Source organism: Lolium rigidum, chromosome 7 (assembly GCF_022539505.1).
Source record: "Lolium rigidum isolate FL_2022 chromosome 7, APGP_CSIRO_Lrig_0.1, whole genome shotgun sequence".
Lineage (NCBI taxonomy): Eukaryota > Viridiplantae > Streptophyta > Magnoliopsida > Poales > Poaceae > Lolium > Lolium rigidum.
The window spans coordinates 117446841-117474443 of NC_061514.1; the positions used below are offsets into that span (position 1 = coordinate 117446841).

At 44.8% G+C, this 27603-nt stretch overlaps 1 protein-coding gene across 1 annotated transcript; it reads right to left on the reverse strand.

Moving 5' to 3' along the window:
• Nucleotides 1-20662: 20662 nt before the first annotated feature.
• Nucleotides 20663-26441, reverse strand: LOC124670693 (plant UBX domain-containing protein 4-like). Its single transcript, XM_047207167.1, has 4 exons — nt 26240-26441; nt 22333-22627; nt 21371-21466; nt 20663-21277 (listed from the first exon to the last, which is right to left on the reverse strand). The coding sequence occupies exons 1-4, from the start codon at nt 26407-26409 to the stop codon at nt 20903-20905; spliced, it is 936 nt and encodes a 311-aa protein (XP_047063123.1). The 5' UTR covers nt 26410-26441; the 3' UTR covers nt 20663-20902.
• Nucleotides 26442-27603: the final 1162 nt, after the last annotated feature.

The following is a 27603-nucleotide window of genomic DNA, read 5'->3' on the forward strand; positions in this document are numbered from 1 at the left end:
CGAACTCTTCGCGCATAGCAGCAAGCCAGTGCGGATCACGAAGGGCGGCGCGGGCGGAGGAGGGCAGTGGAGATGGAACCGACGTAGAGGTAGCGTACGCATACGCGGGGTCGGTGTAGCGCGGGTTCGGATGACGAGTGCCGGTCCGAGCACGGGTGAGCACACCGTCGAGAGGTGCAGCTGCATGGGGCGCGGGCGCAGCTGGGGCCGCAAGGGGCGCGGGCGCAGCCGGCGCTGCAGGGGGCGCGGGCGCAGCCGGCGTCGCAGGGGACGCGGGCGCAGCCGGCGCTGCAGGGGGCGCGGGCGCAGCCAGTGTCCCGACGCTGCCGTGAGGTGGAACCTGCTGAAACGGAAACACAAGCTCATCAAAGTAAACGTGTCGCGAGGTGTAAACCCGACGGGACACGGGATCATAGCACCGGTAACCTTTGGTGTTGGGAGGATAGCCAAGGAAGACACAGGGAACGGAACGTGGGGCGAGTTTATGAGGAGAAGTGGACGCGGTGCTAGGATAACAGAGACACCCGAAGGTCCGAAGACCATCGTAGGACGGTGGGACACCGAATAGGAGCTGCTGAGGAGCATAGTTCCAGCGAGGGCGACAGGGTCGGATGTTGAGAAGGAGGGTAGCGGTGGAGAGAGTATCCGGCCAGAAGCGGGGCGGGACGTGAGAGTGGAACAGCAGTGTGCGGACGCAGTCATTGAGAGTGCGGATGACACGTTCGGCGCGGCCATTCTGCTGAGACGTATAAGGACAAGTGAGACGGAAGACAGTGCCGTGCGACACGAGGAGATGGCGGACAGCAGCGTTGTCAAATTCCTTTCCATTGTCAGTCTAAAGCGTGAGAATAGGGCGGCTAAACTGAGTGGCGACATAGGAGTAGAAGGTAGTGAGAGTGGCGAAGACGTCAGACTTACGACGAAGGGGGAATGTCCATACGTAATGAGAGAAATCATCCAAAAGGACTAAATAATATAAGTAACCCGTGTTGCTGGCAACCGGGGATGTCCAAACGTCACTATGTAAAAGCTGAAACGGAAAAGTAGAAATAGTGGTAGACTCGCTAAAGGGAAGCCGTACGTGTTTGCCAAGACGACAGGCATTACAAGTATGATGTTCGGCCTTATTACATGAGAATGAAAAAGTCTGAAGAATTTGACGCAAGACGGTGGCGTTGGGATGACCAAGACGAGAAGGTCGACGCTGGTGGTGAGGGCGGCTGGGCGAGTGGCGGCTGTGGAAGAGGGGCGCACCGGGTAGAGCTCGTCGGCAGGGCTATCACATCGGTGCAGAACCGTCCGAGTGCAGGTGTCCTTCACAGAAAAACCAGCGGCGTCAAATTTAACAGAGATAGGATTTTCACGAGTAAGTTGGCGAACAGAAACTAGACTTTTAACTAAGTTAGGACAGACAAGTACATTAGACATCTTAATGGGAGTGGACGTGGATGGAAAAGACATACTACCGACATGTGTAATGGGAAAAGAGGAACCGTCGCCGACGGTGATGCGGGTGGAGGTATGGACGGGAGTGGAAGAAGTGAGGTTACCGGGATGATTTGTCATGTGAGCGGTAGCGCCCGTGTCCATGAAGTAATCACCGCCACCGCCGTAGTTGGCGGGAGAGGGCGCCGAGTGCAGCGCGGCGAGGAGAGCAGGGTCCCATGGCGGCGGCACCTGTGGAGGGTACGCGGCGGGTGGCACGGCGACAGGCGGAGGCGCGTAGTAGCTCGGGTACGAAGCGGTGGGAGGCGTAGCGCCGAAGGCCGGGTAGGAGGCACCGTGCGGCGACGCAGCTGGCCCGGCGAAGTACGCCTGGTGAGTCGACGGAGCCGGTCCGAAGAGGCTCGGAGCGGGTGCCCGAGGCACCGGCATGGAGTATGCGTGGACCACGCCCGTCCAAGGATTGGTGCCATACGTCCAGGGAGGGGAGGGCTGCATCGCGCGGGGAGCCTGGCCGCCCCCAGGGACCGGCGGCTGCGGCTGCTGCGGCTGCTTGCGGCCGCCACGCCGGTTGCCGCGACGACCGCCCTGCTGCGGTTGAGGGGCGGCAGGGGGCGGGTACCGGGGCGGTGGGAGGAGCGACGCGGAAGACGCCAGCGGCAAGAGCCTGGTGCTGCGCGCGAGTCATCACACCCTTCATCCGACGTTCTTCAAGCTTGAGGTAGGACACAAACTTGGAAGAAGAGGGGTCGGGCATCAGGGTGAGGTTGCTAGCCGCATTGCCGAAGTCCTCATGAAGATTGGCGATGAGGGTGCTGAGGATGAAATCATCATCGATCGGGGCTCCGATGTCGCGCAGCTCATCCGCCAACCGCTTGAGGCGACGAGTGTATTCGTCGATGGTCTGGTCGTACTGGTGGCAGGATGTGAACTCTTGATGCAAGAAGACGCGGCGCTGAAGCTTGTTGTCGGTGAAGAAGCCATTGAGCTTGGTCCACACGGCGGCGCGTCGTCACCTTCCTTGATGACGGTGAGGAACAGATCGCGCGAGATGGTGGTGAAGAACCACCGGATGAGCGTAGCGTCGATCAAGGTCCACTCGGGGTCAGCCGCCATGATGCGCGAGTCGATGGAGCCATCAACATGATCCAGCGAGGTTCTCCTCGCGGAAGAGAAGGGTGAAGTAGGTTTTCCATGGGTGGTAGGAGGAGGTGGTGGCGTCGAGGGTGACGGGGACGCGATCGCGGATGTTGATGAGGCGGATGGTGGCGGGGTCGGGGCCGGCGAAGGGGTTGGAGTAGGAGGAGGCCGACGACATGGCGTCGGGAGGCGGCGGCGCGTGGGGTAGGACGCGCGGCGGCTTGGAGGAGGCGGCGGCCAGGGAGACCTGCGGCGACGGCGACCCGAGGGCGGCGGCGGCGGCGGGAGGCGGCGGCGGTAGGGAGGCGGCGGCGGCGGCCAAGAGGTGGCGGCGGCGGCGGCTAGGAGAGGTGGCGGCGGCGGCCGAGAGACGGCGGCGGCGGCGGCTAGGAGAGGCGGAAGCTAGGGTTAGGGATCGGTGCGGTATCTGATACCATGTAAAAGTGATTTGGTGCAACGATGATTTGATTGATCGTGCACGAGGCACATATATAGGTACAGGGGTGTGACCGGGTCTAGTCTCCACGTGAATACAAAGGGAGAGAGACGCTACAGGTGCAACATACAAAACCCAAACCTATACATATACATATTCATTCAACACCTCTCATTGCAAGTGGTTCGTCAGTCAGTCGCTTGACAAGTGGACACGGAACACAGCATGATGCAAGAGCAGCTCGTCATCAGAAATCCACATGGTAAAATGAGCGAAACGCTGCCCCGACACCCCGAATTTACAGGTGACAGGACCGAGATGTCGTGTGTCCATCGATTGTTTTCGCTTCAGGGAGCATCTATCCCCCAAATTATTACACAGAGCATCGGTCAATTCCTACACGATGCGCCTGTCTGGAGGGTACGAATGAGTCACCTCTATCCGATTGCCCTCCGGAAAATGTATAGATATATGTCGAAGTGACGGTCATCAGCTGTGACGCGCACAAGCATGCCACTGTAAATTCAAAGATTTCTTTCGAGGGTGATGTAAATTCAAAGATCACTGAAGATCTTTCAGCATCAGTGTAGGGCCATGCAAAGCTGAGGTTGACAGCCTTTTTTTCCTTCCTTTTTTGGACAGTTCAGTCAGTGTGTGCTTTCTGTCTAGCATCGTCACCAAGAATTTGATGCTGGTTTAGTTCATGCACCTAAAGGCAGCATTGGGCTCCTCTCATGCCTAGGCTAATTTAGTTCTTAGTATGAGTTCGATGTAGGCCGTATTTATTATTATTATTATTATTGCGTGAACTGGGAACCTCATGACTTCAATACTATAAAGAAATTGCAATATCCAAGTTTCCAAAAGTCTAAATCAATGAAAAAGAGCTAGGCACTATATTTATATTCAACACTCAACCCTGCAGCAAGAAAAGGGGAAGAAAGGTGCATGACGCAGGCGCAAGCCATGTCACCGATGACTCGTGCATTTCTCTCTTATCAAATCTCCCAAAAGATGAGCATCACCAAGGAGGCAAGCACTTTCCTAGATTGACTTCTTATATGGTTCACATCTGTCTTTAACTTCAACTCTCACTTTTTTTCAATAGGGACCGGTTCAAAGGACAGAGAACTTCAATTAATATCGTCGGTGGAGATACATTTTGCACTCATTTGAGTGCGATCGATGTATTTTTCCAGTGCTTCACCAACATGACTAGTTTTGGAGTTTTCCGATGTTTTTGTAGCTCTATGACTAGCAATCTTGTGTTTTCTTTTTTGAATTTCTAAGTTTTTCATACTCTAGCATTTTCTCGTTCTTGCAGTCCATTAGAGAAGTTGATGTACAACCCGGCCACCCAGATTTAAGTTTTTATTGACGCAAATTTAGATTGTTATTACAAAAATTGATGCCGACATTCTTTAAAAAAGATGTGGCTAGAGGGCACAAGATCCATGTTCCTGAACAAACCCTAATTAGACTCGTGTGAGAATCATCCACCAACTCAAATTCCCACCTACCCCTTCTTTCTCTCTCCCATACTACTAAATATGTGTTGTTGATTCTTTTAAAAAATGAAAATGGTTACTTTTCTTCGCTACTTTTTTTAGCTTACTACTTTTGAAAATCTCAAATTGTTTAGGCCATAATTTTGTATGTTTTGCATCAAACTTCTTCAGTTATACTCCAAATACAACTTAGCTATGCAACTTTAAAATTTTTTTTTTTTTGAAAAAGTGACCTAGAATACCTTGTACTACCTTCGTTCCAATGAATGAGCCGTATTTTTTTTAAAAGCCAAACTATGTAAACTTTGAACAAGTTTTTAGAATAAATCTTTAGCATGTAAAATACAAAATTTATATTATTGGGTATAATATGAAATATATTGTTATATAATATTTATGTAAAATTATAGTTTTTGATAGTTTCTTCTAAAAGTTTAGAAAACTTTACTTGGCTTTATTTAAAAAAAAAAACTTCATATTCTTTGAAATAGATGGAGCACTCCATATTTGGCCTTTTTGTTTTCTGTTGTTTTTATCTGGTCCCAGCTCCCAAGGGAACCAAGGGATGGGGCGATTTACATGAAAATAACCTTTTTGGAGAAGAATTTCATGAAATGATCCTCCAGCCAAACTATTTCACGCTCCTAACCCTTTTGTGTGGCTCCCTTCGCAAGAGCGCCACACTCTTCCGTGTCGCGCCCTTCGCAGGGGCGCCACACCCTTTTGTGTGGCTCCCTTCGCAAGGGCGCCACACATTCTGTCATATGTGGCAGCTCGAGCCTGCCAGCTGACAATGTGTAGCGCCGCTCCCACGGGCGCCACACAAAATGGTTAGAGGCGTGAAATAGTTTGATCGGTGGGTCATTTCATGCGGTTTTTTTTTTCTCACAAAAGGTTATTTTTGTGTAAACCGCCAAGGGATGGCCAAGCTATTGACAGGCCTTAAAATGCCCTAAAACCTTGTAGACTATAGCCAGACTTCATCACCACCATCCGGTATCCACTACCGTCACAATCACATCAGGGGAGAAGAGTGGAGAGAGAGTGGGGAGGGAGACCCCTGGAAAGAAGATCAAAAGCTCAAGAAACCAAGAAAGGACGTGTGTGGCTTGTGTCGATGGCCTTCATCATTCCACACCATGTGATGCGAGGAGCCTCTCGTCCTCCTCCCCCTACTTCCAAGAAGCAATCATGCTGCCTCGAGCTCCTTGGGCCCTTCGCCATCATCACCACCACCACCACCACCACCGCTTCTCTTCAGTGCTACCTACTTCCAGGAAGAAGAGGCCGGGGGAGCTATAGTTCATGAAGAGAGAGAGAGAGAGGCCTGCGCTGGTGTACGAGGGGGGACGGAGGAGAGAGAGAAGATAGAGGTGGCCAGAGGGTGAGGTGTTAGAGAGAGAAGGTGCATCATGATGATTTGGTTGTTGGGTTCTTCCGGTACTCGTCATGTGAGTCAAGAAGCCATCATCAGATCGCTGCACCTGATCTCCTTCTAGCTCGACCCATCTCCTCCCCATATCTTCTTCCTCCACAACTCCTGCTGCCTCTTCTTCGTACGCTGCCATGGCCATGGGGAATCAAGCAACTTGGTCCGAATCGACGTCCGTGTGTTCTTTCTAGGGTGATCTATTTATGCAAGACAGAGACGATAGCTGCTGCTGATTGCTAAAGTATGTCATGCAACGTTATGTTATGTGCTATGTTATTCATCCTTTGTATTTCCGATCGTATTATTGATGTGTCCCTTCATATGGCAAACACCACAAGTTTATCCCTCTTTGTTTGTTTTGGTCCACTCTTTGTAGATCGATCTGATGCATGTGTTTGCTCTTCATTAGTTTCGTGGATCTCCTTGCGATATTCTTAGGAACCTCTAGGTCGATCGATTTGCAGTTTGTTTGTAGATCGATCGATTGGCAGTATGATCTGGCCTGCCTGACTAGCAAGAGCTCTTGGCTGCCTCAAATCTCTTCGGCAGTAGCACTCCGTCGACCTAGCTAGCAGTAGTACTAGCGCGCTGCGTGCCAACTAATATGTCATGATAGCTTGTGTTGGACAATAGCTCAGGTAGTCAATCTAGCTTCACATGAATAATGCTACCTCTTCCTTAATTTTCCAATGCAATCCTTTGTAGGATATGCAACAGCTTCCTATCGATGTGAGCATTAAATTGCAGCAAAAATCCAAATAGGGTATACACTTAATTAGTAGAAAACACAAGGGGTAAAAATATGAATGGTCGTATATGGATTACTAGTAATCCACGTAGAAAATGTGATACGAGAAACTAACTGTTGATGTATTCACCTCCTCCCTCCATTCAAGATATGTCACCCTTGAGTTCACATAAACTATATGGTTCTGTTTTTCGTAACAACTTCTGTAAATTTTCTTGATGCATGTTCTAAAAATACATTTCAAGAAGCACCAATATAGATCGAAGTTGTGTTTGGAGAGTATACACATATCAAAATGATACACGAGAAGCCGAGAAGAGGTAAAATTGCAAAGTAGGTTAGACCTTAATTGTATAGTGGTTTTCTACTTCTCATATCCCCTTTGATTTGCAGAAATTTTGAAATGTATGTTTAGCAGAAAACACATAATCAGAATGTCATTAAATATTCAACTAATACTTCATGATTATAGGAAAAGCATAGGATTATTTGTCCCAGCAGGTTGAAGTGGATGTGAGTTTTCCTATGAAAAATGTGATCCTCTGATTCAAAGTATTTATGAAGGTTTCGATCCTTACAAATTTCTTATGTAGGACATGATCGTAATCCTTCAGAACATTCCACAGGATCATTCATTAAAACCTCTCTTTTTCGGTAGGGTGGAATGGCACCCCGGTCTCTGCATCGAAGCAATGCACACAACTTACACTCAACCCTCTTCTGTAATTCCTTTGTTTTTGGTTTGGCGTCAAACATTCTTTGATGCAAGTTTATGTAGTTTTCTAATCCTATAGGATTCAAGATGTACATGTTACGTACGTAGATCATGTATTTTTCCTGCTCATGCGTTTTGAGAATCATGGGACTAGAACGGGCCTTGTAAATGAGTTCTAAGGGGGGAAAATGTGGTTAGAAATCATACAAATCAAAGAACCCATATAAATAAGTACCTAGGGATTACAGTCCTCCAAATATTATTTGCAAGTCATAGCATCAAAGATCCCCATACGATTACAACGAAGTTATATCTTCATATATTTTACTGCTACATAATTTCTAGATTGCGGTTCCTTTTTAGAGGTAGCTAGCTAATCATCATCCAAACAGAAGTTTTAGAGTAGTTCAGTTTCATACATCTTAGGTATTCCATGATATCAGCTACTCCCTCCATCTCGGTTTAACATGCGCGCACGTAGTTTAAGAAATTGCTTTGACTATTATTTTGGTCAATAAAATATGAAACATTTATCACAAAAATTATATCATTGAAAAGCTTTTTTGCATATGAATCTAATGATATGGATTTTGTAGACATAAAATTTATATTGTGTTAACCAAATTAATGATCAAAGTTCGTCTTAAACTGCGTGTGTGCATGTTAAACCGAGACAGAGAGAGTATATCTAGCATGTATCATGGCTGAAAAAAGAAGCACTGTTATGTTAGAGTGTGTTTAATCAATAACAAAATCACCGGAGTGGCTAAGTAGAGGCCTTTGGATGCTACACAAGGATGTTATAGTGTGTTTAATGAAGAAACACAATCACAGAAGTAGCTGAGAAGAAGTCTTTGAATGTCGCACAACAAAAGTACAACAATTTTCAGAGATTGTGTGTTACTATTTGATGAGAGAGAGAGAGAGAGAGACATAATTAAGTGACATAAGAAAATGTGAGGATGCATTGAGACTTCCAAAGGAATTATTTTTTCACAGAGCTAATGTTTGATTTCCTTTAAGAACTTGTAAACAAAATTCATATCTTTAGATTTTTCTGTGTGAATCCAATGGTAGGGGCGGGACTAAATTTTTTAATCCTTGGGCTTGCAATCTTTTGCTTATTTTTTTTGCTTAAAAGTCTCTTTATTACGGACAGACACCTACTATTTACAAAATACCAACCTATAATTTCCCTTCTTGGGGCAAATTAGTTTCGAACCAAGATTCGTGTTCATTTGTATAACACAACTGTATCATTATGCAATGTTAACCTTTTTCATCTGCTTAAACCAAGTTACTACTCCTTCCATACTGTTTTATTAGGATAATACAGACTTTAAGGAGAAAACTTTGGCCACTAATCTGATCAACAAAATATTAGACATATGCCACAAACAAATATACCATTGAATTTTATTCATTTTTGTCAAGCTAGTAAAATAATAATAAAATGATGGAGAGTATTCTATTTCGTTTGATTTCCACGGGCCCCTTTATGTTTGGATTTTTTGTAAAGATTTGCTGTGAAATCACCGCTACGTCCGTGCATCAGTGCATATGCATACATGTACATGGAGGTTAACCATGTTGATGAGGAACGACCTGATTCGCCTTTCACTCCCCTCCTATGCATGGTCACTTTGGGTATGTTTGGTTTGAGCCCAAACAAGCCCCACCAAAATTTTGGCACGACCAAAGCTAGGGCATGACCAAAATTTTGGCAAGTCATTGCTGTTTGGTTTGTAGCCATTATGTCAGCCAAAATTTTGGTAAAGTAGACCTATGTTTGGTTTGTGACCAACTATGACTGGGTCATCATAGTAATAATACTATCTAACACACCAAATATACCAAACGGATAATAAAATGTGCTCCTAGAAAAATACTGTTGCGGTTTGCTAGAAAATAATTATACACCCAACGAAAAAATAAATTCAGCAAAACGAAAATAAAAATCACTAGAAAAAATTGTGTCTGATTACTATGGCCGGAAGCATCTAATCAAACGGACCTGCATGCACTTGCTAATCAGGCGAGGACCGATCAATTAATTACAAGATATATATCATGTGCATGCACCACGTGACAAAGAAAAGGAAAAGTAGACCGGGCCCACCAAGAAAGGGACGGGAAGTGAGGATGCCAATATTTTGGTGCACGATTTCAGCGCCCTCAGTTTGCCCGCGCGTTGGCAAGAATTTACACGGGCCGGTCGCGGGCGCGCCAGGCCAGCCAACTTTTTGGCACTAATCCAAACAGCTACCAAATCTCATGGGCTGACCAATATTTTGGTATGGTTGGTTTTGGTTGCGATCCAAACAGACTCTTTGCGCACGGGTAGGGACCCCGCGACCCGTGGCCGGCGGGACGGGATCGGGGACAAGCCGCCCACGGCGGCAGGCTAGTACTACGCGTCCGCCGCCTGTGCGCGGCTGCGTGCACGATTAGTCAGCCTGGCAGAGAGTACGCCCGCTGGAACCACCAATAACACGGCGCACCGCACGGGATGGCAGCCTACCAGGCGGCGCTCTCACGATGACATTTATGGTCCGCGCGGCCGTGACGATGCCTGCCGGCTTTGGTGTCAGCCGGGTCAGCCGCTTTGGTGCCACAGCTGCGCCCCTCAAATATTACCCGTCATTCAAGTATTCAACGGGTAAGTTTTTCCTATACCCATCTCCAACAAGGATAAATAGATGAAAAACACTCGCTTTTGCATCATATAAATTGAAGAAAAATATAGTCGTAAACAATTAGCCATTGTCATCCCTAACCTTGACTAGTGGACCAACTATTGACAAATTGTTCGTTTTCATGGCCCTCGCATCTGCCGGCATGCGCACGTCCTCACTCTATGGGTAACCGACAAAGGAAGAGCTCACTGTCAACGCAAGTCCAAGGGAAGATGTAGACGGGTCGGCAAGGAGAATTTTGGGTGTCCAATGGAACAGGAAAACGGCTCATTGAAAATATTGGCTCGGCAAACGACATTCTCTCCCCGACAAACTTGACGACCTCTGAATCGGGGCTCGACGTTGAGCAAAGGCCGCCGAGCAAATCCTTCCGGCGCCACTTGAAGGCTTAGATTGTATGTACTGGAAGTGAAAAAATCATCGCACCAAATGGCAATGTAAGTATATCGGTCACATGTGAATCCCTCGATCATTCTGCAGGTTGTTGCATCACAAGATCTTTGGATTTGGCATGTCTTCTTTGGATCGCCAGGGTTTCACGATGATATTAATGTTCGTCATCATTCTTATCTCTTTGCAAACCTCAAGGACAAACTCTAGTGGTGCATTACACCATCAATGATCATAATTATATGGGTAATCTCTCCATCCATTAAAAGATGTCTCAACTGACAAAGTTGAGATATCTTTTATACACTAAGGGAGTATTATCTTGCACATGGTATTTGTTCCAAATGGATCACATTTGTGAAGACCATACAATCTCCACAATGCAGAAAGAAAAAATGCATGTCCAAACCTCAAGAAGTAATTAGAAAGGATGTCGAACGAGCATTTGGAGTTCAACAAGCTCATTTTGCCATTGTCCATGGAGCAGGACATTTTTGGGATAAACAAACCCTAGAAAAATCATGATAGTGTATGCCACCATGCATAACATGATAATTTAAAATGAGTGTGGCCAAGAAGTAGACTACAATTACAAATATGCGGGAGAAAGTGTGACTGTATCTCAGGGCCATACGCCTGAGCTTGATGTGTCTATTCAGAACCATCTTGCAATCAGGAATAGAGAAACTTCTCTAGGCTTCAAGATGATCTTGTCAAGCCCATATGGAATTTTTTTGGTGATACTTAATTCTGCACGGTGAAATACCAAATCATCTTGTTGTTGCTTCCTGCTGATGTTGATGTTGGTTGATGTTGATGTTGATCGGTTAGACATGTTTTGTTATTGTACTCTCTAAGTTACTGTATTTTTTATTATCTTGATTTCCTAGATTATTATGAACTATCATGTTGTTTTCTATTGGACTATTTATTATGGTTCTTACATGAATTGTTGTGTTGTATCATCAAATGTTGTGTTTGAGAGAGAGATATTTGTTTTTTTTACAATAAAAAGTGGGCTTGTGACATCTAATTGCACATAATCCATCTCTCAGACTCAAAAGTTCAACTAAAGACGAATGCAAGTCCTGATTGTTCCACAATCGGGTTGCTTAATGTTACAAGAATCCATTCAACTGGTATAAAACCATCCGCGACCATCACAGCACCAGACGGACATAGATTAGTGGCGACAAACTCCTTTTCCGTCCGCTGCTTGTCCTCCCAGCATCAGAAGACATGTCACGTACCCTTTGCTTGATTTGACTCATTAATAAAGCCCCGTCATGTTATTCTGTTTTGGACTGCCATATTGTTTTGTGGATTGTCCGTGTTGAATCAAAATTATGGTGTATTAAATGTGTGTTTGAGATGAGAAACGGAGACTTATATGAATGGGATTCAGAGAGTGGGATTTCCCGCTTTCATCGAAGTGTCGGTGTAAACTGAAACAGCAAATCTTTTAGAGAGCTCTCTAAATGGACAATTTGCCGCTTCCCTTCGACCTGCTCCCAGTTCACTGTACACAGAACCGGCGTTCTCGAAATAAAGCTACACAAAACCTCTTTTGATAACGAAGGCGTTAATATGGCATAATCAACTTCAGGTTACATAAGGGACTTCTAGTGCATTATACATTCTGCTTAGCTGGCTTATTTTCTTCTGAAACTCTGCAAGTTTACTTCACCCCGGTTTCCTTGGTGTTTGCATCCAGTTTACTGACACTTAAATAGTTAAATACAGAAAAGCTTTCAAAACCTGGCATATCCCAAACAAGTACTAGTGTATTTGCAGAAGTATGATGCTTGGCTCGGTTGTTGTTGCAAATGACTTGCTCGCCAGCCTCTCTAGAGAGTCAGATGTTTCAGGTGCATTAGTTCATAACATGACCAAACCCTTCAATATTGAATTCAAAGATCATATACACCATTTGTGCCATCTGAATGTCAAAAAAAGGAGAGTATTAGGACCCTTCTTAACCATATGGAGTTTGTGATAACGGTGAAATAAACTACAGTTATACTGAAGTACTCAACTTGTAAGAAGTCCAATAAATAAAATAAATGCTGCAGTGTCAACAGTGCAACAAATGAGGATCCTTCTCACTCATACGGAGTTTGTGCTAACGGTGCAACAAATGACAGTTATACTGAAGTACTGAACTTGTAAGAAATCCAATAAATAAAATAAATGCTGCAGTATCACACCATCTATGCAGTATGAACAACATTTCAGTAATATTAAGTTACCACAGATGCTGTAAATAGAAAGGTTGCACCATTCTAATATAGAACCTCTTTACAAAACTGGCAGTATACATCCGTCGGTGACTTGGTGTCCATTTTAAACCTCGTTCTGAGTCTGATATGGATCGCTAGAGGTTAATACTGGAACGGAAAGGGAACAAATGGCATGCAGACATAAGGGCAGTTACATGAGTTCAGATAATTTAAAACTGCACTCCTGCTTAGCATAACCCCTTGCAAACTTATCAGACTGGAACAAAGATTTTTCCATACATAACCCCGGTTTAGGTGGAAAAATATTACTCAACTTTATGGTCCCATTGGTCTGTACTTCCTTCCATGCATAAAATGAGCACCCACTTTATGTGCAAATTTAGTAACTTACCACTCATTATTCAACCTCTAACACGAGAGTTGTCACCATCCAATTTCAGGTTCAACCATGGTTTCCCCTTAGCACTGCAGGGTCACAACCTGTTGGCACAACAATGGCTGGTCGATGTGACGAAGGATGAACAGGCAGTGGGCTTGACCTTGAACAATGGTGCACGTGAGATTAGGTGGTTTGGGGTTTGGCGTTCACAAAACTATCTTCTTTCCTCCCACCCTCCCTTATTTGACCGGTGGCTTAGTTTTTTTAATTCTTGATGATTGCTTCATTAGTTGGTTGCTGCACTGGTTGCAGACAGGATTTGGGGATCATGTCTTTGGTGGCTGGCTAGTTGCTACTGAGGCAAATTTGACCGAATTCGACCAAACACTAGAAAATAGACAAAAGTAACGCAATATGTCCATACTAAAATATGCTATTCGTTTGTAAGTTCGTGTAATTCTTTTCTGAATTTTGTTTCACCCCGCGGTGACACAACAGTTTCGTGTTATACTTGTTAAGCTTTGCCTACCATTTTACTTTAGATTCGACACTCTTCGACGTATGCTGTAGTTATTCTGAAATCTTAGGGATTGCATTCCAAGTAGCAAATGAGCATAAACTATCAAACTTACATGCAAAACGGCGGTTTACCATTTCATCAACCACCAATGCAGGAGTCCTCGCCGTCAGAGTCCAGCTTCCACCACGGCTTTCTGATTGCGCTCCCCAGCAACTCCTCTGACCCATCCAAATCGCCATCCTCCTCAAACACCACATCTTCCTCGTCGTCGTCCTCTTCATACCTCCATTCCAGCCTCTTAAGCACATCCCTGTCCCGCCATTTCCCGGACAGCGATGGCGCCGCCGTCCTGGGCTTCCCGGCGATCACCTGGGACCAGGTGAACCCCACGTCGGCCAACCTCGCCAGCCCGGACTCCCCGCCAACCACCACCGACCGCACGCCCTTCTCCCTCGCGAGCCGCAGCAGAGGGGAGAGCGCGTCCTGCCCCGACACCAGCACCAGGCACCTCACAGACCCTTCGTCGAGCACCTCCTGCGCGCGCTCCCGAAGCGAGGCCGACGGGTGCCGGGAGAGCTCCGCGCTGACTCCGGCCCGGTGGAGCTCGTCGGCGGGGGACCCGGGGTTCACGCCGGCGGTGAGCTCGCGTGCGGCCTTGGCGTACTTGGAGAGCTTGAGGGAGAGGGACGCGGCGAGGCGCGCGCGGCGGTCGCCGCGGGAGGACTCGATGCGCTCGAGCCGCTTGGCGTGCTCGCGGGTGTGGATGGTGTCGAAGTGGCGGAGCAGCGCGTCGCGGGCGCGGAAACAGCGGCCGCAGACGCGGCAGAGGTGTTTGGCGTCGGCGGACGGGTCGGGGTCGGGGAGCCGGTGGGAGGGGTGTAGGAACGCGACGGAGAGGCGGAGGCGGCCGAAGGAGGAGGCGGCGAGGTGGAGGCGGACGGCGGAGTCGTAGAGGGGGAGTTTGGAGGGCGGGCGAGAGGCGGCGAGGTCCCAGAGGACGGCCACCGGGGTGTTAGGGGCGCGGGTTGCCTGGGTGGAGGTGATGGTGGAGAGGCGGGGCAAGGGTGGTGGTCTAGGGGCTGAGGCGAGAAGGCGTCGCCGGAGATCGCCGAGCAGCGGGAACATGGGAACGGAAATCACACCTCGGAAAAGGCCGGGCGGCGGCGCAGCGACTGCTGATCGGTGGCTTACACAGGGATAGTGAACAGATTCAATGCTGGGCCACATCACTACATCAGGCCAGTTTTTTTAGGAAGCAAAATATATTAAGTTAGGTCGTCTCATTGAAAACCTTTCAGTCCTGTCAGGTACTCTGGTGAAGAAAAAAGTATGTGTGAAACATGCTGCTTCAGGATCAGTATATAACTACATCGTTTGTGAGGAGCTCATGAATAAAATCTGGCGGATCCTCGGACTACATTAGGCCAGTTTGTTTGTTGTAGGGTGAAATGGCAAATTTCCAGAGCCCCTTATTCACTTTTCTGCCAAAAATAAAATGCTGAGAAGATACAGAGATTGAGATGAAATGAATGGATGTATGTATTGATAATTTGGTTAGGTCTATATACTACCCGAACCGTCCCTTAAAATGCCGGTTGTTACATGTTCATGTCTTTTGGAACAGGGCGTGATGTCCCTTCGGGATCGACATCGTTTGATCAACGCTAACTGTAGGCAGTTATCCCATAGGAAATCATAACTGTTATATTAGCCTAAAACTGACGTTAATAACTATCTGCTAATTATTTTCTAACACTCCCCCTTGAGAAACAATGTCTACAAAATCTCCAATGTCTTGAAATTCTCCATAGCGTCTTGAGTGCTTAAAAATCTTAATAGTTCTTAATCTTGAAAATTTGATAATCTCCCATCTTGACCAAAATGTATCCTCTAAAAGTCCTAGAGAAAATATAAGGCGAAAATATAGAAATTTGATATACCGTTGGTATAGTAATTGTCTCATTAAAACCGTTACTATAGAAATTTGATACTACATCGTTTGTACAGTAATTGTCTCATTAAAACTCATTAGGAAAGAGTACAATATTTTATTTATTAGTAAGTTTAGCTTTAGGATATTTCTCCCCCCGAACTTTGCAAATTTCGTAGTTGTCTCATACCAATGCCATGATTTCACTTTTGAAACGCCGGTAAAGACTTAGTGAACAAATCTACAAGATTGTCACATGATTTTGTTTGTAAATTATCAATTTCTCCATTTTCTGTCATTCATGAGGAAAGAAGTGATATTACTTTTGATGTATCCCATATGCATTTGAGAAACACATGCGACATTATCCTCATAGATAATTGTGATTCTGATGAACCGATATCACATGATGTTTGGATATGATTAATCACTCTGCGAAGCCATACATACTCACGTGAAGCTTCGTATAATGCAATTATTTTAGAATAGTTAGTGGAAGTTACTACTATAGTCTATTTACTTGACTTTCATGAGATAGTCGTTCTACCGTATAAAAATACGAATCTAGTTTGTGACCTGGCATTATGGGGATTAGAAAGATAGCCGGCATCAGAATAGCTAGTCAAAGTCATGTTTTGATTTTTTTGGATAGAATAACCCAACATCTTTAGTACCTTGTAAATACATGAAGATATTATTCACTCCATCCCAGTGGCATTTTGCTGGAACGGCACTATGTCTAGCTAGTAAATTTACTGCGAAGACAATAGCTGACCTAGTACAATTAGCAAGGTATATTAGTGCTCCTATGGCACTAAGGTATGGGAACTCAGGTCCCAATACATCTTCGTTATAATCCCTAGGTTTAAAAGGATCCTTTTCCATATCATGGGTGTTTTGGATGGATATGATTATCTATATTGATTTGTTCCAAAACATTATGAATATATGTGGGTATTCCTGAGGGGAGATGATCAAATTGTAAATCAAAGTAGAGTTTGTTTTTTTCCAAATCGTTCATCTCAAACTCCGTCATTAAATGATTATGTGCTACAGATATATTTGTTCCGTTACCAATGATGTTGAGGTCATCAACATAAATTTGAGATGATGCAAAATCCTTATGAGGATTTATTTATGAAAACGCATGGGAAATCATCATTATTTGAGTATCCTTTTCGAAGAAGGAACTCACTAAGCCTGTTATACCATAGTTTACCCGACTGCTTTAAGCCATAGAGTGAGTTTTGTAATTTCACACAATACATGTTGCGAAATGTGTTTGGATTAGGGATTTTAAGTCTATCAGGGACTTTTATATAAATATCTGCATCGAGTGACCCATATAGATATGTAGTCACTACATCCATTAAATGCATTGATAAAAAAATGAAATAGAGGCAACAACCTTACCTCATTCATTAATTAAGAAGAGGGTGCCCTTTTTTAGGAGAAAACCAGGCGAAAATCTACATCAACTAGGCCAAACCCACACAACCAACACATCCGGACAAACCACAAAACGACGCTAACAAACACTCGAACACGAGACTCCAACGCCGCGCTGAGAAAGACAGGCCACGCCATTGGAGGGGGTGCACCCATCAACCAATTGCGGATCCAGGGAAGGCCACAACCAAGGTGGCGAGAAAATCTCAAACCTCTCTGACGACGACAGCTCCGGGCACCACCTGCCTCCCGAACTTAGGCGAGAGAGAGAGGATACCGTAGCGTCAATAGGCACACTTCTCAAAGCCAAGCGCCTGACATGGAGGACAATACACATGTGAGGACTCGTGCGAGACTGGCCTCACTTCCTCGACGGAAGGAGGCGTAAGCACACCACCACACAACTCCACGAGCTCATGCATGATCTGCATGACCGGAGTCGTGATCACCGAGCTCGCCCTAGCACGAGGAGAGAAGCAGCCATGAAGGCCCGCTCTGCTTGCACCCACTTTGCCATCATCATGCAGAACGAGAGGATCGACATGTGTTAGGGAGAGCCTACCCAACGATGCTTCCGCCAGCTCCAGAAAGCCCCCAGTTGCTAGCATCCAACCATGTAAGGAGTCAACAGCCTCATGAAGAGGACGGACGACCTCCTGAAATAACTCAGATTAATTCTCCAAAGAGGATTGCATACCCGCAAGGCCAAAGAGCCAACAGGAGCAGAAACCATTGATGCCCAGGGCCGACGACGAGGCACATCAGACGAGAGCGAGACCTCAACCTGGGCCCGACGAGGAGCATTCTCCTGGCGGGGCGATGACGCGACAAGGTATGCTATCTAGCTGAGAGGACACCAGGCGTTACGGCAGTCATGTTCCCGATGACCGTTCTCAAGCCATCGAGAGCACCTGAAGGGGTCACAACAAACCACAGCACGGTGCATTGATAAATTCATTTGTACTGCCAATGATATTAAATATCGAAACATAATTCAACTCATTACAGGAGAATATGTATCGTTGTAGTCGATACAGGGTCTCTACGTAAACCCGTATGCTACTAGTCTTGATTTATATCTCACCACCTCATTATTTTCGTTTCTTTTTCGAACAAAAACCCATTTACCTCCCACAGGGAAGACTTTATGAGGAGTAGGTATTAGTTTAGAGAATACCTCTCTTTTGTTAAGCGAGCGCAGTTCTGCCTCAATTGATTCCTTCCATTTAGGTGAATCCAAGCAATTTTAGAAGAAAAATATGTGTCGGCAACTGTAGTCTTTCTATTATATGATTCTCCTGAATCGATATAGTTTATGGAAATTTCATAAGTTTCTTCATGCAACGTGTGATTTCCCATAACAACGGAATCTGGTTGTTTCGATATCCCAGCACTAGAATTTGCGTGCACATTTATGCTAGGTTCTTGATGTTGAACATCATCTTGGTGTCTATCAACTTCAGGTTGATTTTCATTTACCGTCATAGATTTCCTTTGTTTCCGCGGTGGATTTGGATAAGCCTTTTCCTATAAGACCAGATTTCTCCCCCTTTTATTTGCAATTGTAAGTTGGGTAGTTTTATTTGGTACATGTACTCGTTCTGGTGCATTGACTGTAGGGATATATGATTTAGTGACACCTTTGTGATCAGTAAATTTTTCTCGCAAGTTGTTTGCAAATTGTTGTAAATCTATTATTCTCTAAACTTCAAATTCAGATTCTTTAGTACGTAAATCTAAGGATTAAATGTATGTTACATTCCAATCTATTTCCTCGCATTTTTTGTGGTTTGTTTCTCCCCCTAATGTTGGGAAATGGTCTCATCAAAAATGAATAATCGTATCGGGATGTAAATAGGTCCTTGTTAGGGGTTCTAAGTATTTTATAATTGATGGAGAGTTATATCCCATATATATTCCTAGTTTTCTATGGGGGCACATGCTGGTACGTTGGGGTGGTGATATCGGTACGTATACAATACAACCAAACTTTTGTAGGTGGGGAATACTTGGCTCATGGCCTCATACTATTTAAAACGGGGAAGTTTCATGATATGCACTTGGTCTAACTTGTATTAGATCCACGGTTTACACCGCATGTCCTCAACAAGAGGTTGGTAAATTAAAATTCTGCAATAATGGTCTAACAATTAATTTTACTCTTTTGATTAAAGATTCAGCCAATCCATTTTAAGTTTGAACATAAGGTACATAATGTTTTAGATGAATGCCTAAGGGCATACAATAATCATTGAATGTGTGTGAACTGAATTCAGCCGCATTGTCCATTCTTATTGTTTTAATCCTATGTTCGAGATAATTTGCTCTTGATTTGATAATTTGAGCGATTAATTTTGCAAACGTATGGTTACGTGTAAACAATAAATACACATGTAACCATCTAGTGGATGCATCAATTAGCACCATAAAGTACCTAAATGGCTCAGATAGAGGTTGTACTGGACCACATGTATCTCCTGGAATTATTTCAAGAAAATTAAGCGACTCATTTTTAACTTTGAGGTAGGATGACTTAATAATTAATTTCCCAATAACACATACGGTGCATACGAAGTTTGATGACTTAAGAAATCTTTTAATTGGTAAATTATGACCAACATAGTTGATTACCATTTTTCTCATCATACCTATTTCAGGATGACCAAGGCGATCATACTAAGTCTTGTATTTATCAAGATTTTGAAAAATTATTTTGTACGTAACATAAGATAATGGTTTAATATATGTAAAGTATAATCCGGAAGAATATGAAGGGAATTTTTTAAGAGTTTGTTCCTCATATTCGTCGCTTTTTGTTAAAAGCAAATATTTTTTCTGCTCCATCTTAACAGTTTCAAGATGAAAATCGTTTGATTCGGATATCTTTAAAATTTATAAGGGTACGTGTTGATTCATGATACAATAATGCATTCTAAATTACAATAGTAGTATCTATAGAGTGTGAATGTGGCTCTTCCTAGATCAATTATTGCTTTGTTAGTAACATCTTCCTTTCTCTTAATAAAAGTTTGAAATTATTTTGTTTCTCTTAAAATTGTGTTAGTGGTAGCACTATCCACTAACATAATTCTTCTTTCATCGGATTGTTTCCCGTAAAATTCTTTCTCTCTGCATTCTCTCCTTGTAGCCTACTCGCTCTAACGTGAGAAGATACGGAGATCGAGAGGAAATGAATGGATGTATGTTTGGTAATTTGGTCAGGTTATATAGTACCCACACCTTACAATCTTACATGTGTCTTTTATGTGTCTTTTGGAACAGGCTTGATGTCCCTTCGGGATCGAAAGCGTTTGAGCAACACTACACTAATAACTACTCACCTGGTCCGGTTTAATCGACGCAGACTAACTGTTCTCTATTCACACTCCGCGTCAATTTTATCCGACCAGAGGGAGTATCTGCTAATTATTTCCTAAGAAATGCAACCGGAGCAAGTTGAATCTCAGTCTACACAGACAGACCCTTTCATATACGTATTTGATTTGAAGGGAAAATTTCATGTACTCTTCGAGTCATTTGTTATTAATGAGTGTCAGAAAGATCCTAATAATATCCAACTTCTTATACGATCAAAAACAAAAAAACAGTAGAACAGTTATACAGGGAAACAACAGATGATCGATAACCTGGCATGCATAATTTCGACAGACCCACGTATTCATAGTAGTTACGAGTACCAACATAGACTTCATTGACGACTTCAAAAGAGGATATGTTTATCGACAGACCAGTACTCTGGCAAATTACAGGTTGCATGCAAGTGCAGTGTCTGGCGACATGATAAAACGTTCAACAGTACTGAGTTTATGTCTCGGGAAGACATCCTGTGCGACAAGTCCCAGCTTGGTGAGAGCACTACATCTTCTGCATGATAACGGAGTTCTTAAGACCAGCTTGCTCAACAGTCTGCGTAGAGTCAGTCAGCAGCTTTGGAGGGAAGCCAGTCTGCAACTGATAGGGCCGAGCAGCTCCTGGCCGGGATGCATCGATGAAACCCCTGATGTCGGCCACGGTGTGGTGAAGGTTAAACCTGGCGACCATGCGAGTGCCATCCGCCAACCTTAGCTGTATGGATGTAAACGGCTGCGAGTCATCCACAACAAAGCTAATTGACCTGGGAGCACTGTTGGGCTCTTGCGTGACAGGAGTTGGTGCTGGACTATCATCAGTTGAAGATCCACCAAGGGTTCTCCCAACACCCTGGAAAGATGATCGAGGCCTTGCAGGTTCCTAGATGAAGAAAACCACAAACAAGGTTAGCACATTTAACTATTTATTACTGGTTTACTACTGCAAAACAAATTAAGCCTTATAATGGCCTACCTCATAATCTGCATATCGTTTTATAACGTTCACATGAACTGATGTCCTTCGATCAGCAGGTTCCAGCTCCTGGGGGCACTGCGACTTCTTGATGCTCTGAAAATACATGAAACGGTAAACTTAGTGCACAATTCCTTCAAACTGCAAACAATTCAGGATTCACTTCTTCATGTCAAGATATCCATTAGACTCGGAAGTTCCCCTGTTATTATGTTCCAGTAATGCAAAACTGACTATGGCTTATGAAGTGGAAACCAGCAAGTATCGAGATGATATCCTAGATGAACACACAAAACACTTGGATGTAGGCACAAGAAGGTTCAACAAATTCCATACCTTGCAAACAGCACAAATAAATTAAAGGGAAAAGATCAATTGACAAGAAATGGTGTCTAAAAAACAACTTCATGGCCCTTTCAACAGATAGTATTATTTAGCATAGTGAAATTACAATGTGCTAAATAGGAGTGAATCAGATAATCAGATTGTAGCTTAAGTTTCCACCCAATGTGAGTGCTATACCCTGCTCTGTCAAGAACAGGCTGGAAGTGGTACTAGTGGTATTACCACAAACTGGGTCCACGACAGTGTAGTTAACAATAACGGAAGTTATTGAACTGATGTAATTGCCATTTTGCCATGATGGGCAAGTGGTGGTATACCTATATAAGTGGTGCAACTTTCTTATGAAACCCTTTGATGAGGTATGGTACAACTTCCTAAAAAGTTTGCAGATGACAACAAGGGAGGATAAGCACTATACGTATAACAGGCATACTATAAGTATAACAGACATACTTAAATATAAACTCAATATATATTAAGGCGTCAACAATCATGCAAAAAATATGGAGGCAGCACATTGCAAGATAGAGAGGTGGGGAAAAGAGTACTGAAAACAGCTAAATGGTACACTACAAATTTAAACTGCCTAGAAATATTGTGCCCAGAAGAGTCTGTACCTCAATGAAGTCTGCATTTTCAGGGTCATCATAGCCTCTTAGTGGGCCATCATCAATTGTGAATCCATTGTTCCAGAAATGTATATTGTGAAGCACATCCTGAGGTGGTTCGGGAACAGATGGTGCAGTCTGTACATCCCCAGAAAGCAGTCGACCCGTTCCTGTAAAGCTTCTTGAGCTGGAAGATTGGTCATCAAAAGAAGGCAGTGGAACTTGCTGAGCACCCATTACTCTCGCTTGTTCAAAGATTGAGTCCACATTATTTCTCTTTGTTGGATCTTGAACAATCATCCCACTGCACATACAAAAGGATAGACTCATAATCATTCAAGTATAATGAAAATAACTAAAAACCCAAACTAAAATATTATTTCAAGTAAGAATGAAAACAATTGAAAATCCTAACCTAAAGACTACTGAGATGTACTCTCAATGCTCTGCATTAATTCTAGAAGGGAAACAAAAAGGCAGAGAAGTATAGACCCTAAATCAAGAATTACGAGTCGCTGAGTCGCACCTTGTCGCTGGCCAACTCACAGACTAGTCGTGACTAGTCTCGACTAGTGCTAGACTTATCGACATGTAGTCGCGCTTCTGCTGACTAGTAAAAAATACTAAGTACATAGCTTAGTAATAGTGTTATACTATATTGATGCCTAAACTTCCGCTTCCGCCGACAGTGGAGTTAGCTTGGTGTTGGTGCAGCCTTCGGAGGAGCTAAAGACCCAGGTACAGCCGTGAAGGAGACCAGTGGAGGAGACGTGGAGCACAACAGCGAGCTGGCGGCAGCCAGGTGAGAGGCGGTGCAAGGGAAAGGGCAGCCAGAGGAGAGGCATCTGGATGGGAGGGGTCCGTTTCGATCTGGAGGGGTAGGGTTTCACAGGCAGGCCTTTTTATCCCAGCACAGAAATAGTCGTTCGACTCAAAAACAGAGACTAGTCGTGATTTGTCGTCGACTAGTCAACTTGTCGATCGACAACTTCAACTAGCCTTGTCGCGACTCGTAATCCGTGTCATAAATACTACTCCCTCTGATCCATAATAAGTTGCAACTATTAAGGATCAGAGGGAGAACAATATATTATTTTTTAACCCAAGGAAAAGCACAATGATGGGTTCTACTTGGACCACTGGCGATAGTCATTCTAGTCTTATTAACTCACCTCATTCTGTAATTTGTAAACATATACAAACCTTCCATTAAGTTTTAAGCTCAGGCGTTTTAGTCACGATCATGGATTGCGAGTCGAAAGACTAGTCGAGACTAGTCGACGACTAGTCTACGAGTCGCATTTGCAAGGTCGACTCGGCCAGTCGACTCGACTCATTTGATGAGTCGATCGAGTCGATCGACTAGTCTTGAATAGTCTCGACTAGTCCAGGTTTGTGAGTCTGTCGACTTAAAAATGACCCCACATGTTATAATTTTTTCCATTCTTTCCTCCCATTCCCATTTTCCCCCATGTTCCCCCGTGAAACCAAGATCGAGAGACAGTTTCCCCCGCTCAAACCCAAAAGCCAAAACACATCTTGGTGTTCTCTCCCTTGGCCGCCGCCTCTGCAAGAACCTGCCGGCCATTGGAAGGAATTGCCCAGGTTTTCCCCCACTCCCCTGTCCCCAACCTGTAGGCTGCTGGTTCATGGACAAGAGGAAGGCCTTGGCCATTGGAAGGAATTGCCCAGGTTTTCCCCCACTCCTCTATCCCTAGCCTTATATTCTATCCTACATTAAACACATTAGTAATTTAGTGTTAAACATGAGTCTTGCTGAGTCGAGACTAGTCTTGACTAGTCTCTGAGTCGCTGCCCCAAAACGACCTGTCGACTCGTCGACTCGCAATCCTTGGTCACGATGAATGCAAAGTTATTATGTCGCAGAGTCGAGTCGAGCTCGTGGAGTTGAGTACAAATGTCAACATGGCGCCCACCATTCCGATTAGGCGGTGGTAAAAAATAAGGGGTTAACAAATATTGCCTCCGTTCCGAAATGTAAGCCTTTTTTAGAAAGATAGATTAGCTTTCTATCAAAAGGCTTATATTTTGGAACAGAGGTAGTAACATATTAGAGGATGAAAATACGAAATTATACACATATGGCATCAAATTCCCACCATATGTGAAAATTTGGCCCAAAAAGTATACTAGAGCTAGCAGGCTGCATGACATAAGAGAACAGAAAATCTAGCAGCTCCCCACCGCCGCCCTACTTCACAACCTGTAACCCCGCCTCTACTGTTGCTTCAGCATCCCTAGCGGGGGAACCGGTTTCTCCCTGGCCGAGCAATGCAGTTAGCTGCGACGACGCTCAGGTGAGAATGGCAACGCCATTTTCTTCTGGGAGCCCCCCTAACTGAGAAATCCTGGGTGTCGCTCCCAGTCCTCACAGCACTCACGAAATAGCAACGATTAGGTGATGACTTAATAACCTTGGATGCATTAATATGGCAGTGGACCTATTTAGCCAGCAGACTAACAGATGCCAGATGGATGGAAACAATAGCTAGCAGAAAAAATACAGCAGACCAAGGTTAATACGTTGGTATAAAATAGCCTGTACTGAAGCAACATAATATCCAACCATTGGCAAGGTATGCAGTCTAACACAGATACTGAAACCAGCCGATTGCATGAATATAATCTAGAACCCTTCCACAGGGTTTTTCTTATAGTGGTAACATGGATGGAAAATATAGTCTATAGAGTATAGAGCAGGTCATGAGAAAATAATCTTTCAGAAAAATCTTGAACAACAATATAAGATGTTATTAATCAAAGTGGAGTCATGAAGCTATATCAGAAATTACTGAACCTAATGACGACTGAGAGATGAATTATGGCAACCATATAACTGACAATGTATTACATAGAGCAGCTAGCAGATAGGCATAGTTTATTGCCGCTGGTAACTAGTACTAACACTATGACAGAAAATCAAGGACAGTCACCTACTACACATGGAGATGCCATTACACAGATCACAAGATCATTTAAATCCATACTGCTGGAAGCTGAACCAAGCCAAAAGCAAACTGATGCTAGCACTGGAGCTCCGGATACAATAGTTTGGAACTAGAGGGAAACTAAACCAATCCAATCTTCCAATGGGTGGAGTTTGGGGAGACTAACTCATTGTAGGAGAGGTGATCATCCTATAATATTTAGGAAAGATTGCAAGTAATAACTGACTAATGAGAGTTGAGGAACGACTAGGTCAAGTAACCTTGCCATTCTACTCATCAAACTAAAAACAAAATTAGGTGATCAGATTCCTATGACAGATTTGAGGACACTACAAATCGATTCAGAACAGGCAACTTAGAAGAAACAAAATAGGAATGGATCGTGATAACATAAGTGCATTATAAAGTGGACTGAATCTTTTGCACTGTTTTTCCGGGTGGACGTTTCACATGTCACCCTATAAAATACAACGTTAGCAGAAACTTCCCCCAAATCTAAATCTAAATCTACAAGTAAACACCTACACACTTCGACCGTAACTATGCATGACGGAAATAAACTAATCCACTATTATGCAAAAAAAAACAGAGAAACAAACTAATCCAGACCACGAATTAATTCCGTACCAATCTCCAAAAGTTGGTGCCGATCTAATCCGAGCAGCATTGAACACCATGGCTACCGCTCAGTACTCGGTGGTCAGCGTTCACCTAGCAAGGTTCAACACGTATCTCGCGCAGTTCGCAATGGATCCAACCAAGGTAAGTATAGAACAGATCAACCGCCGAACAAATCGAAATCCGACGACTCGTGAGCGACCTAATCGCCGGACCTAACTAGACGGGCAGGGGATCCCGATGGCCTACCGTGATCGATCGCCGCGAAATCTCGAGCGGGAATGAAACAAGGGCTGCTAGGAGGGGAGGGGAGGGGAAGGGAGAGGTACCTCTTCTCGCCGCCGGTGTAGTACTCCTGGGGCTCGTCGGAGTCGCTGCCGCTGCCGCCCGCGCCGGGGAATCCGGCGGGGCCGCGGTTGATGTCGGCGAGGGTGCGGATGCCCCCGCGCCCGCCGGACGGCGCCGGCTTCTTCCCGGCGTTGCCGTTGGAGGAGCTCATCGCCGACGTCGGTCGCGGAGGTAGGGTTTGGCCTCGTGGGTCGGGTCTCGTCGCGTGTGAAGCTGCGTGTAGTCTGCTCGCAAGTCGCGCACGCGGTTAGTTTTGGGATATGCGGAGCTGCGGTTGCGGGGGTATCACGCTATAAAATAGGCAGGATTGAAGGGGAAAAAAATCTAAGGCTCTACGGAGCCCGTGCCTGATCCAGGAGCCCGCATGGGCGGATGTGGCCCAGCCCACTATGAGCCCATATACGTGTAGGCTCCTTGTCTCCCGGTTCCGGTCCTTCTGCGTCAGGCCTGTCTCCGCCAAACCCTATTTGACGCTTCACTTGTCCGTTGTCCTCTTGACGCGTAAACCTCCGACGCTCATACCCCTGTTCTAGGCCGACCCATAGTGACGGCCAAAGAATAAGAGGACAACGGCCCAACGAGGAAGACAAGGTGCACAGTGTTGAGGTTTTAAGAGTTAGGGGTGTTGGGAGGGTTCGGAGACAGGGAAGTGGTTAGAGGGAGGTAACGGGAAATGTTAGACTAGTGGTGGGTTGCGATCGAGGAGGGCGGGCTGGTCCCACGGTGACGACCACGGGTGGTGGCATTGTCAGCGCTGGAGGTGGGGGGTCAATGAGTTGGTCAGGCTCTCATGAGGAAGATGAAGGTTGGGGCAAGAGGACGACCACGGTGCGGAGATGGTGGGACGCGACCCGTTTGCGGTCTTCTATAGGCGTTGATGCACTCGCCGATGCGTGAAGCGCCAAATAGGACCCCCTCTTCGGCCCATAGTTCGGACCAAGATGAATGGTTGAATTGAGGCATGTGTAATCATTTCTTTTGCGTCTTTGTCTCGGCAATTGTCATTGTCAACGAACTCATATTTATATGGTATCTAGCTAAATAAATATGGTTTTGCTAGTTCTCATATAGCTGACAACTTAGTTCTTGGTCGAGTAAAACCACTAGATTTGTACCATGATTCTTGTGTTCTATGAGTTGTAAGTCGGGTTGCAATTTAAATTTTTCGGTTTTCAGTGTTGCTTGCAACTAAGATGTTTTAGCTAAAGTGAAGTTACAACTGAGATCTTTCCACTTGCAAATTGAGATGCAACTGTGATTTTTTTAGTTACAACTGAGATTTTAAAATATGAAAGCGCCCTCACACTTGACAGAGGAGAATTATTCACGCCCAAATTAATACAAT

What these genes read in the sequence shown, in the direction of transcription:
- LOC124670693 (XM_047207167.1), bottom strand. Translation starts at nt 26,409, where the DNA reads ATGAGCTCCTCCAACGGCAACGCCGGGAAGAAGCCGGCGCCGTCCGGC. An exon ending in AAAATGCAGACTTCATTGAG is followed by an intron (nt 21,467 to 22,332) that starts GTACAGACTCTT and finishes ATGTATTTTCAG; the next exon opens with AGCATCAAGAAGTCGCAGTG. An exon ending in AACGATATGCAGATTATGAG is followed by an intron (nt 21,278 to 21,370) that starts GTAGGCCATTAT and finishes TTCTTCATCTAG; the next exon opens with GAACCTGCAAGGCCTCGATC.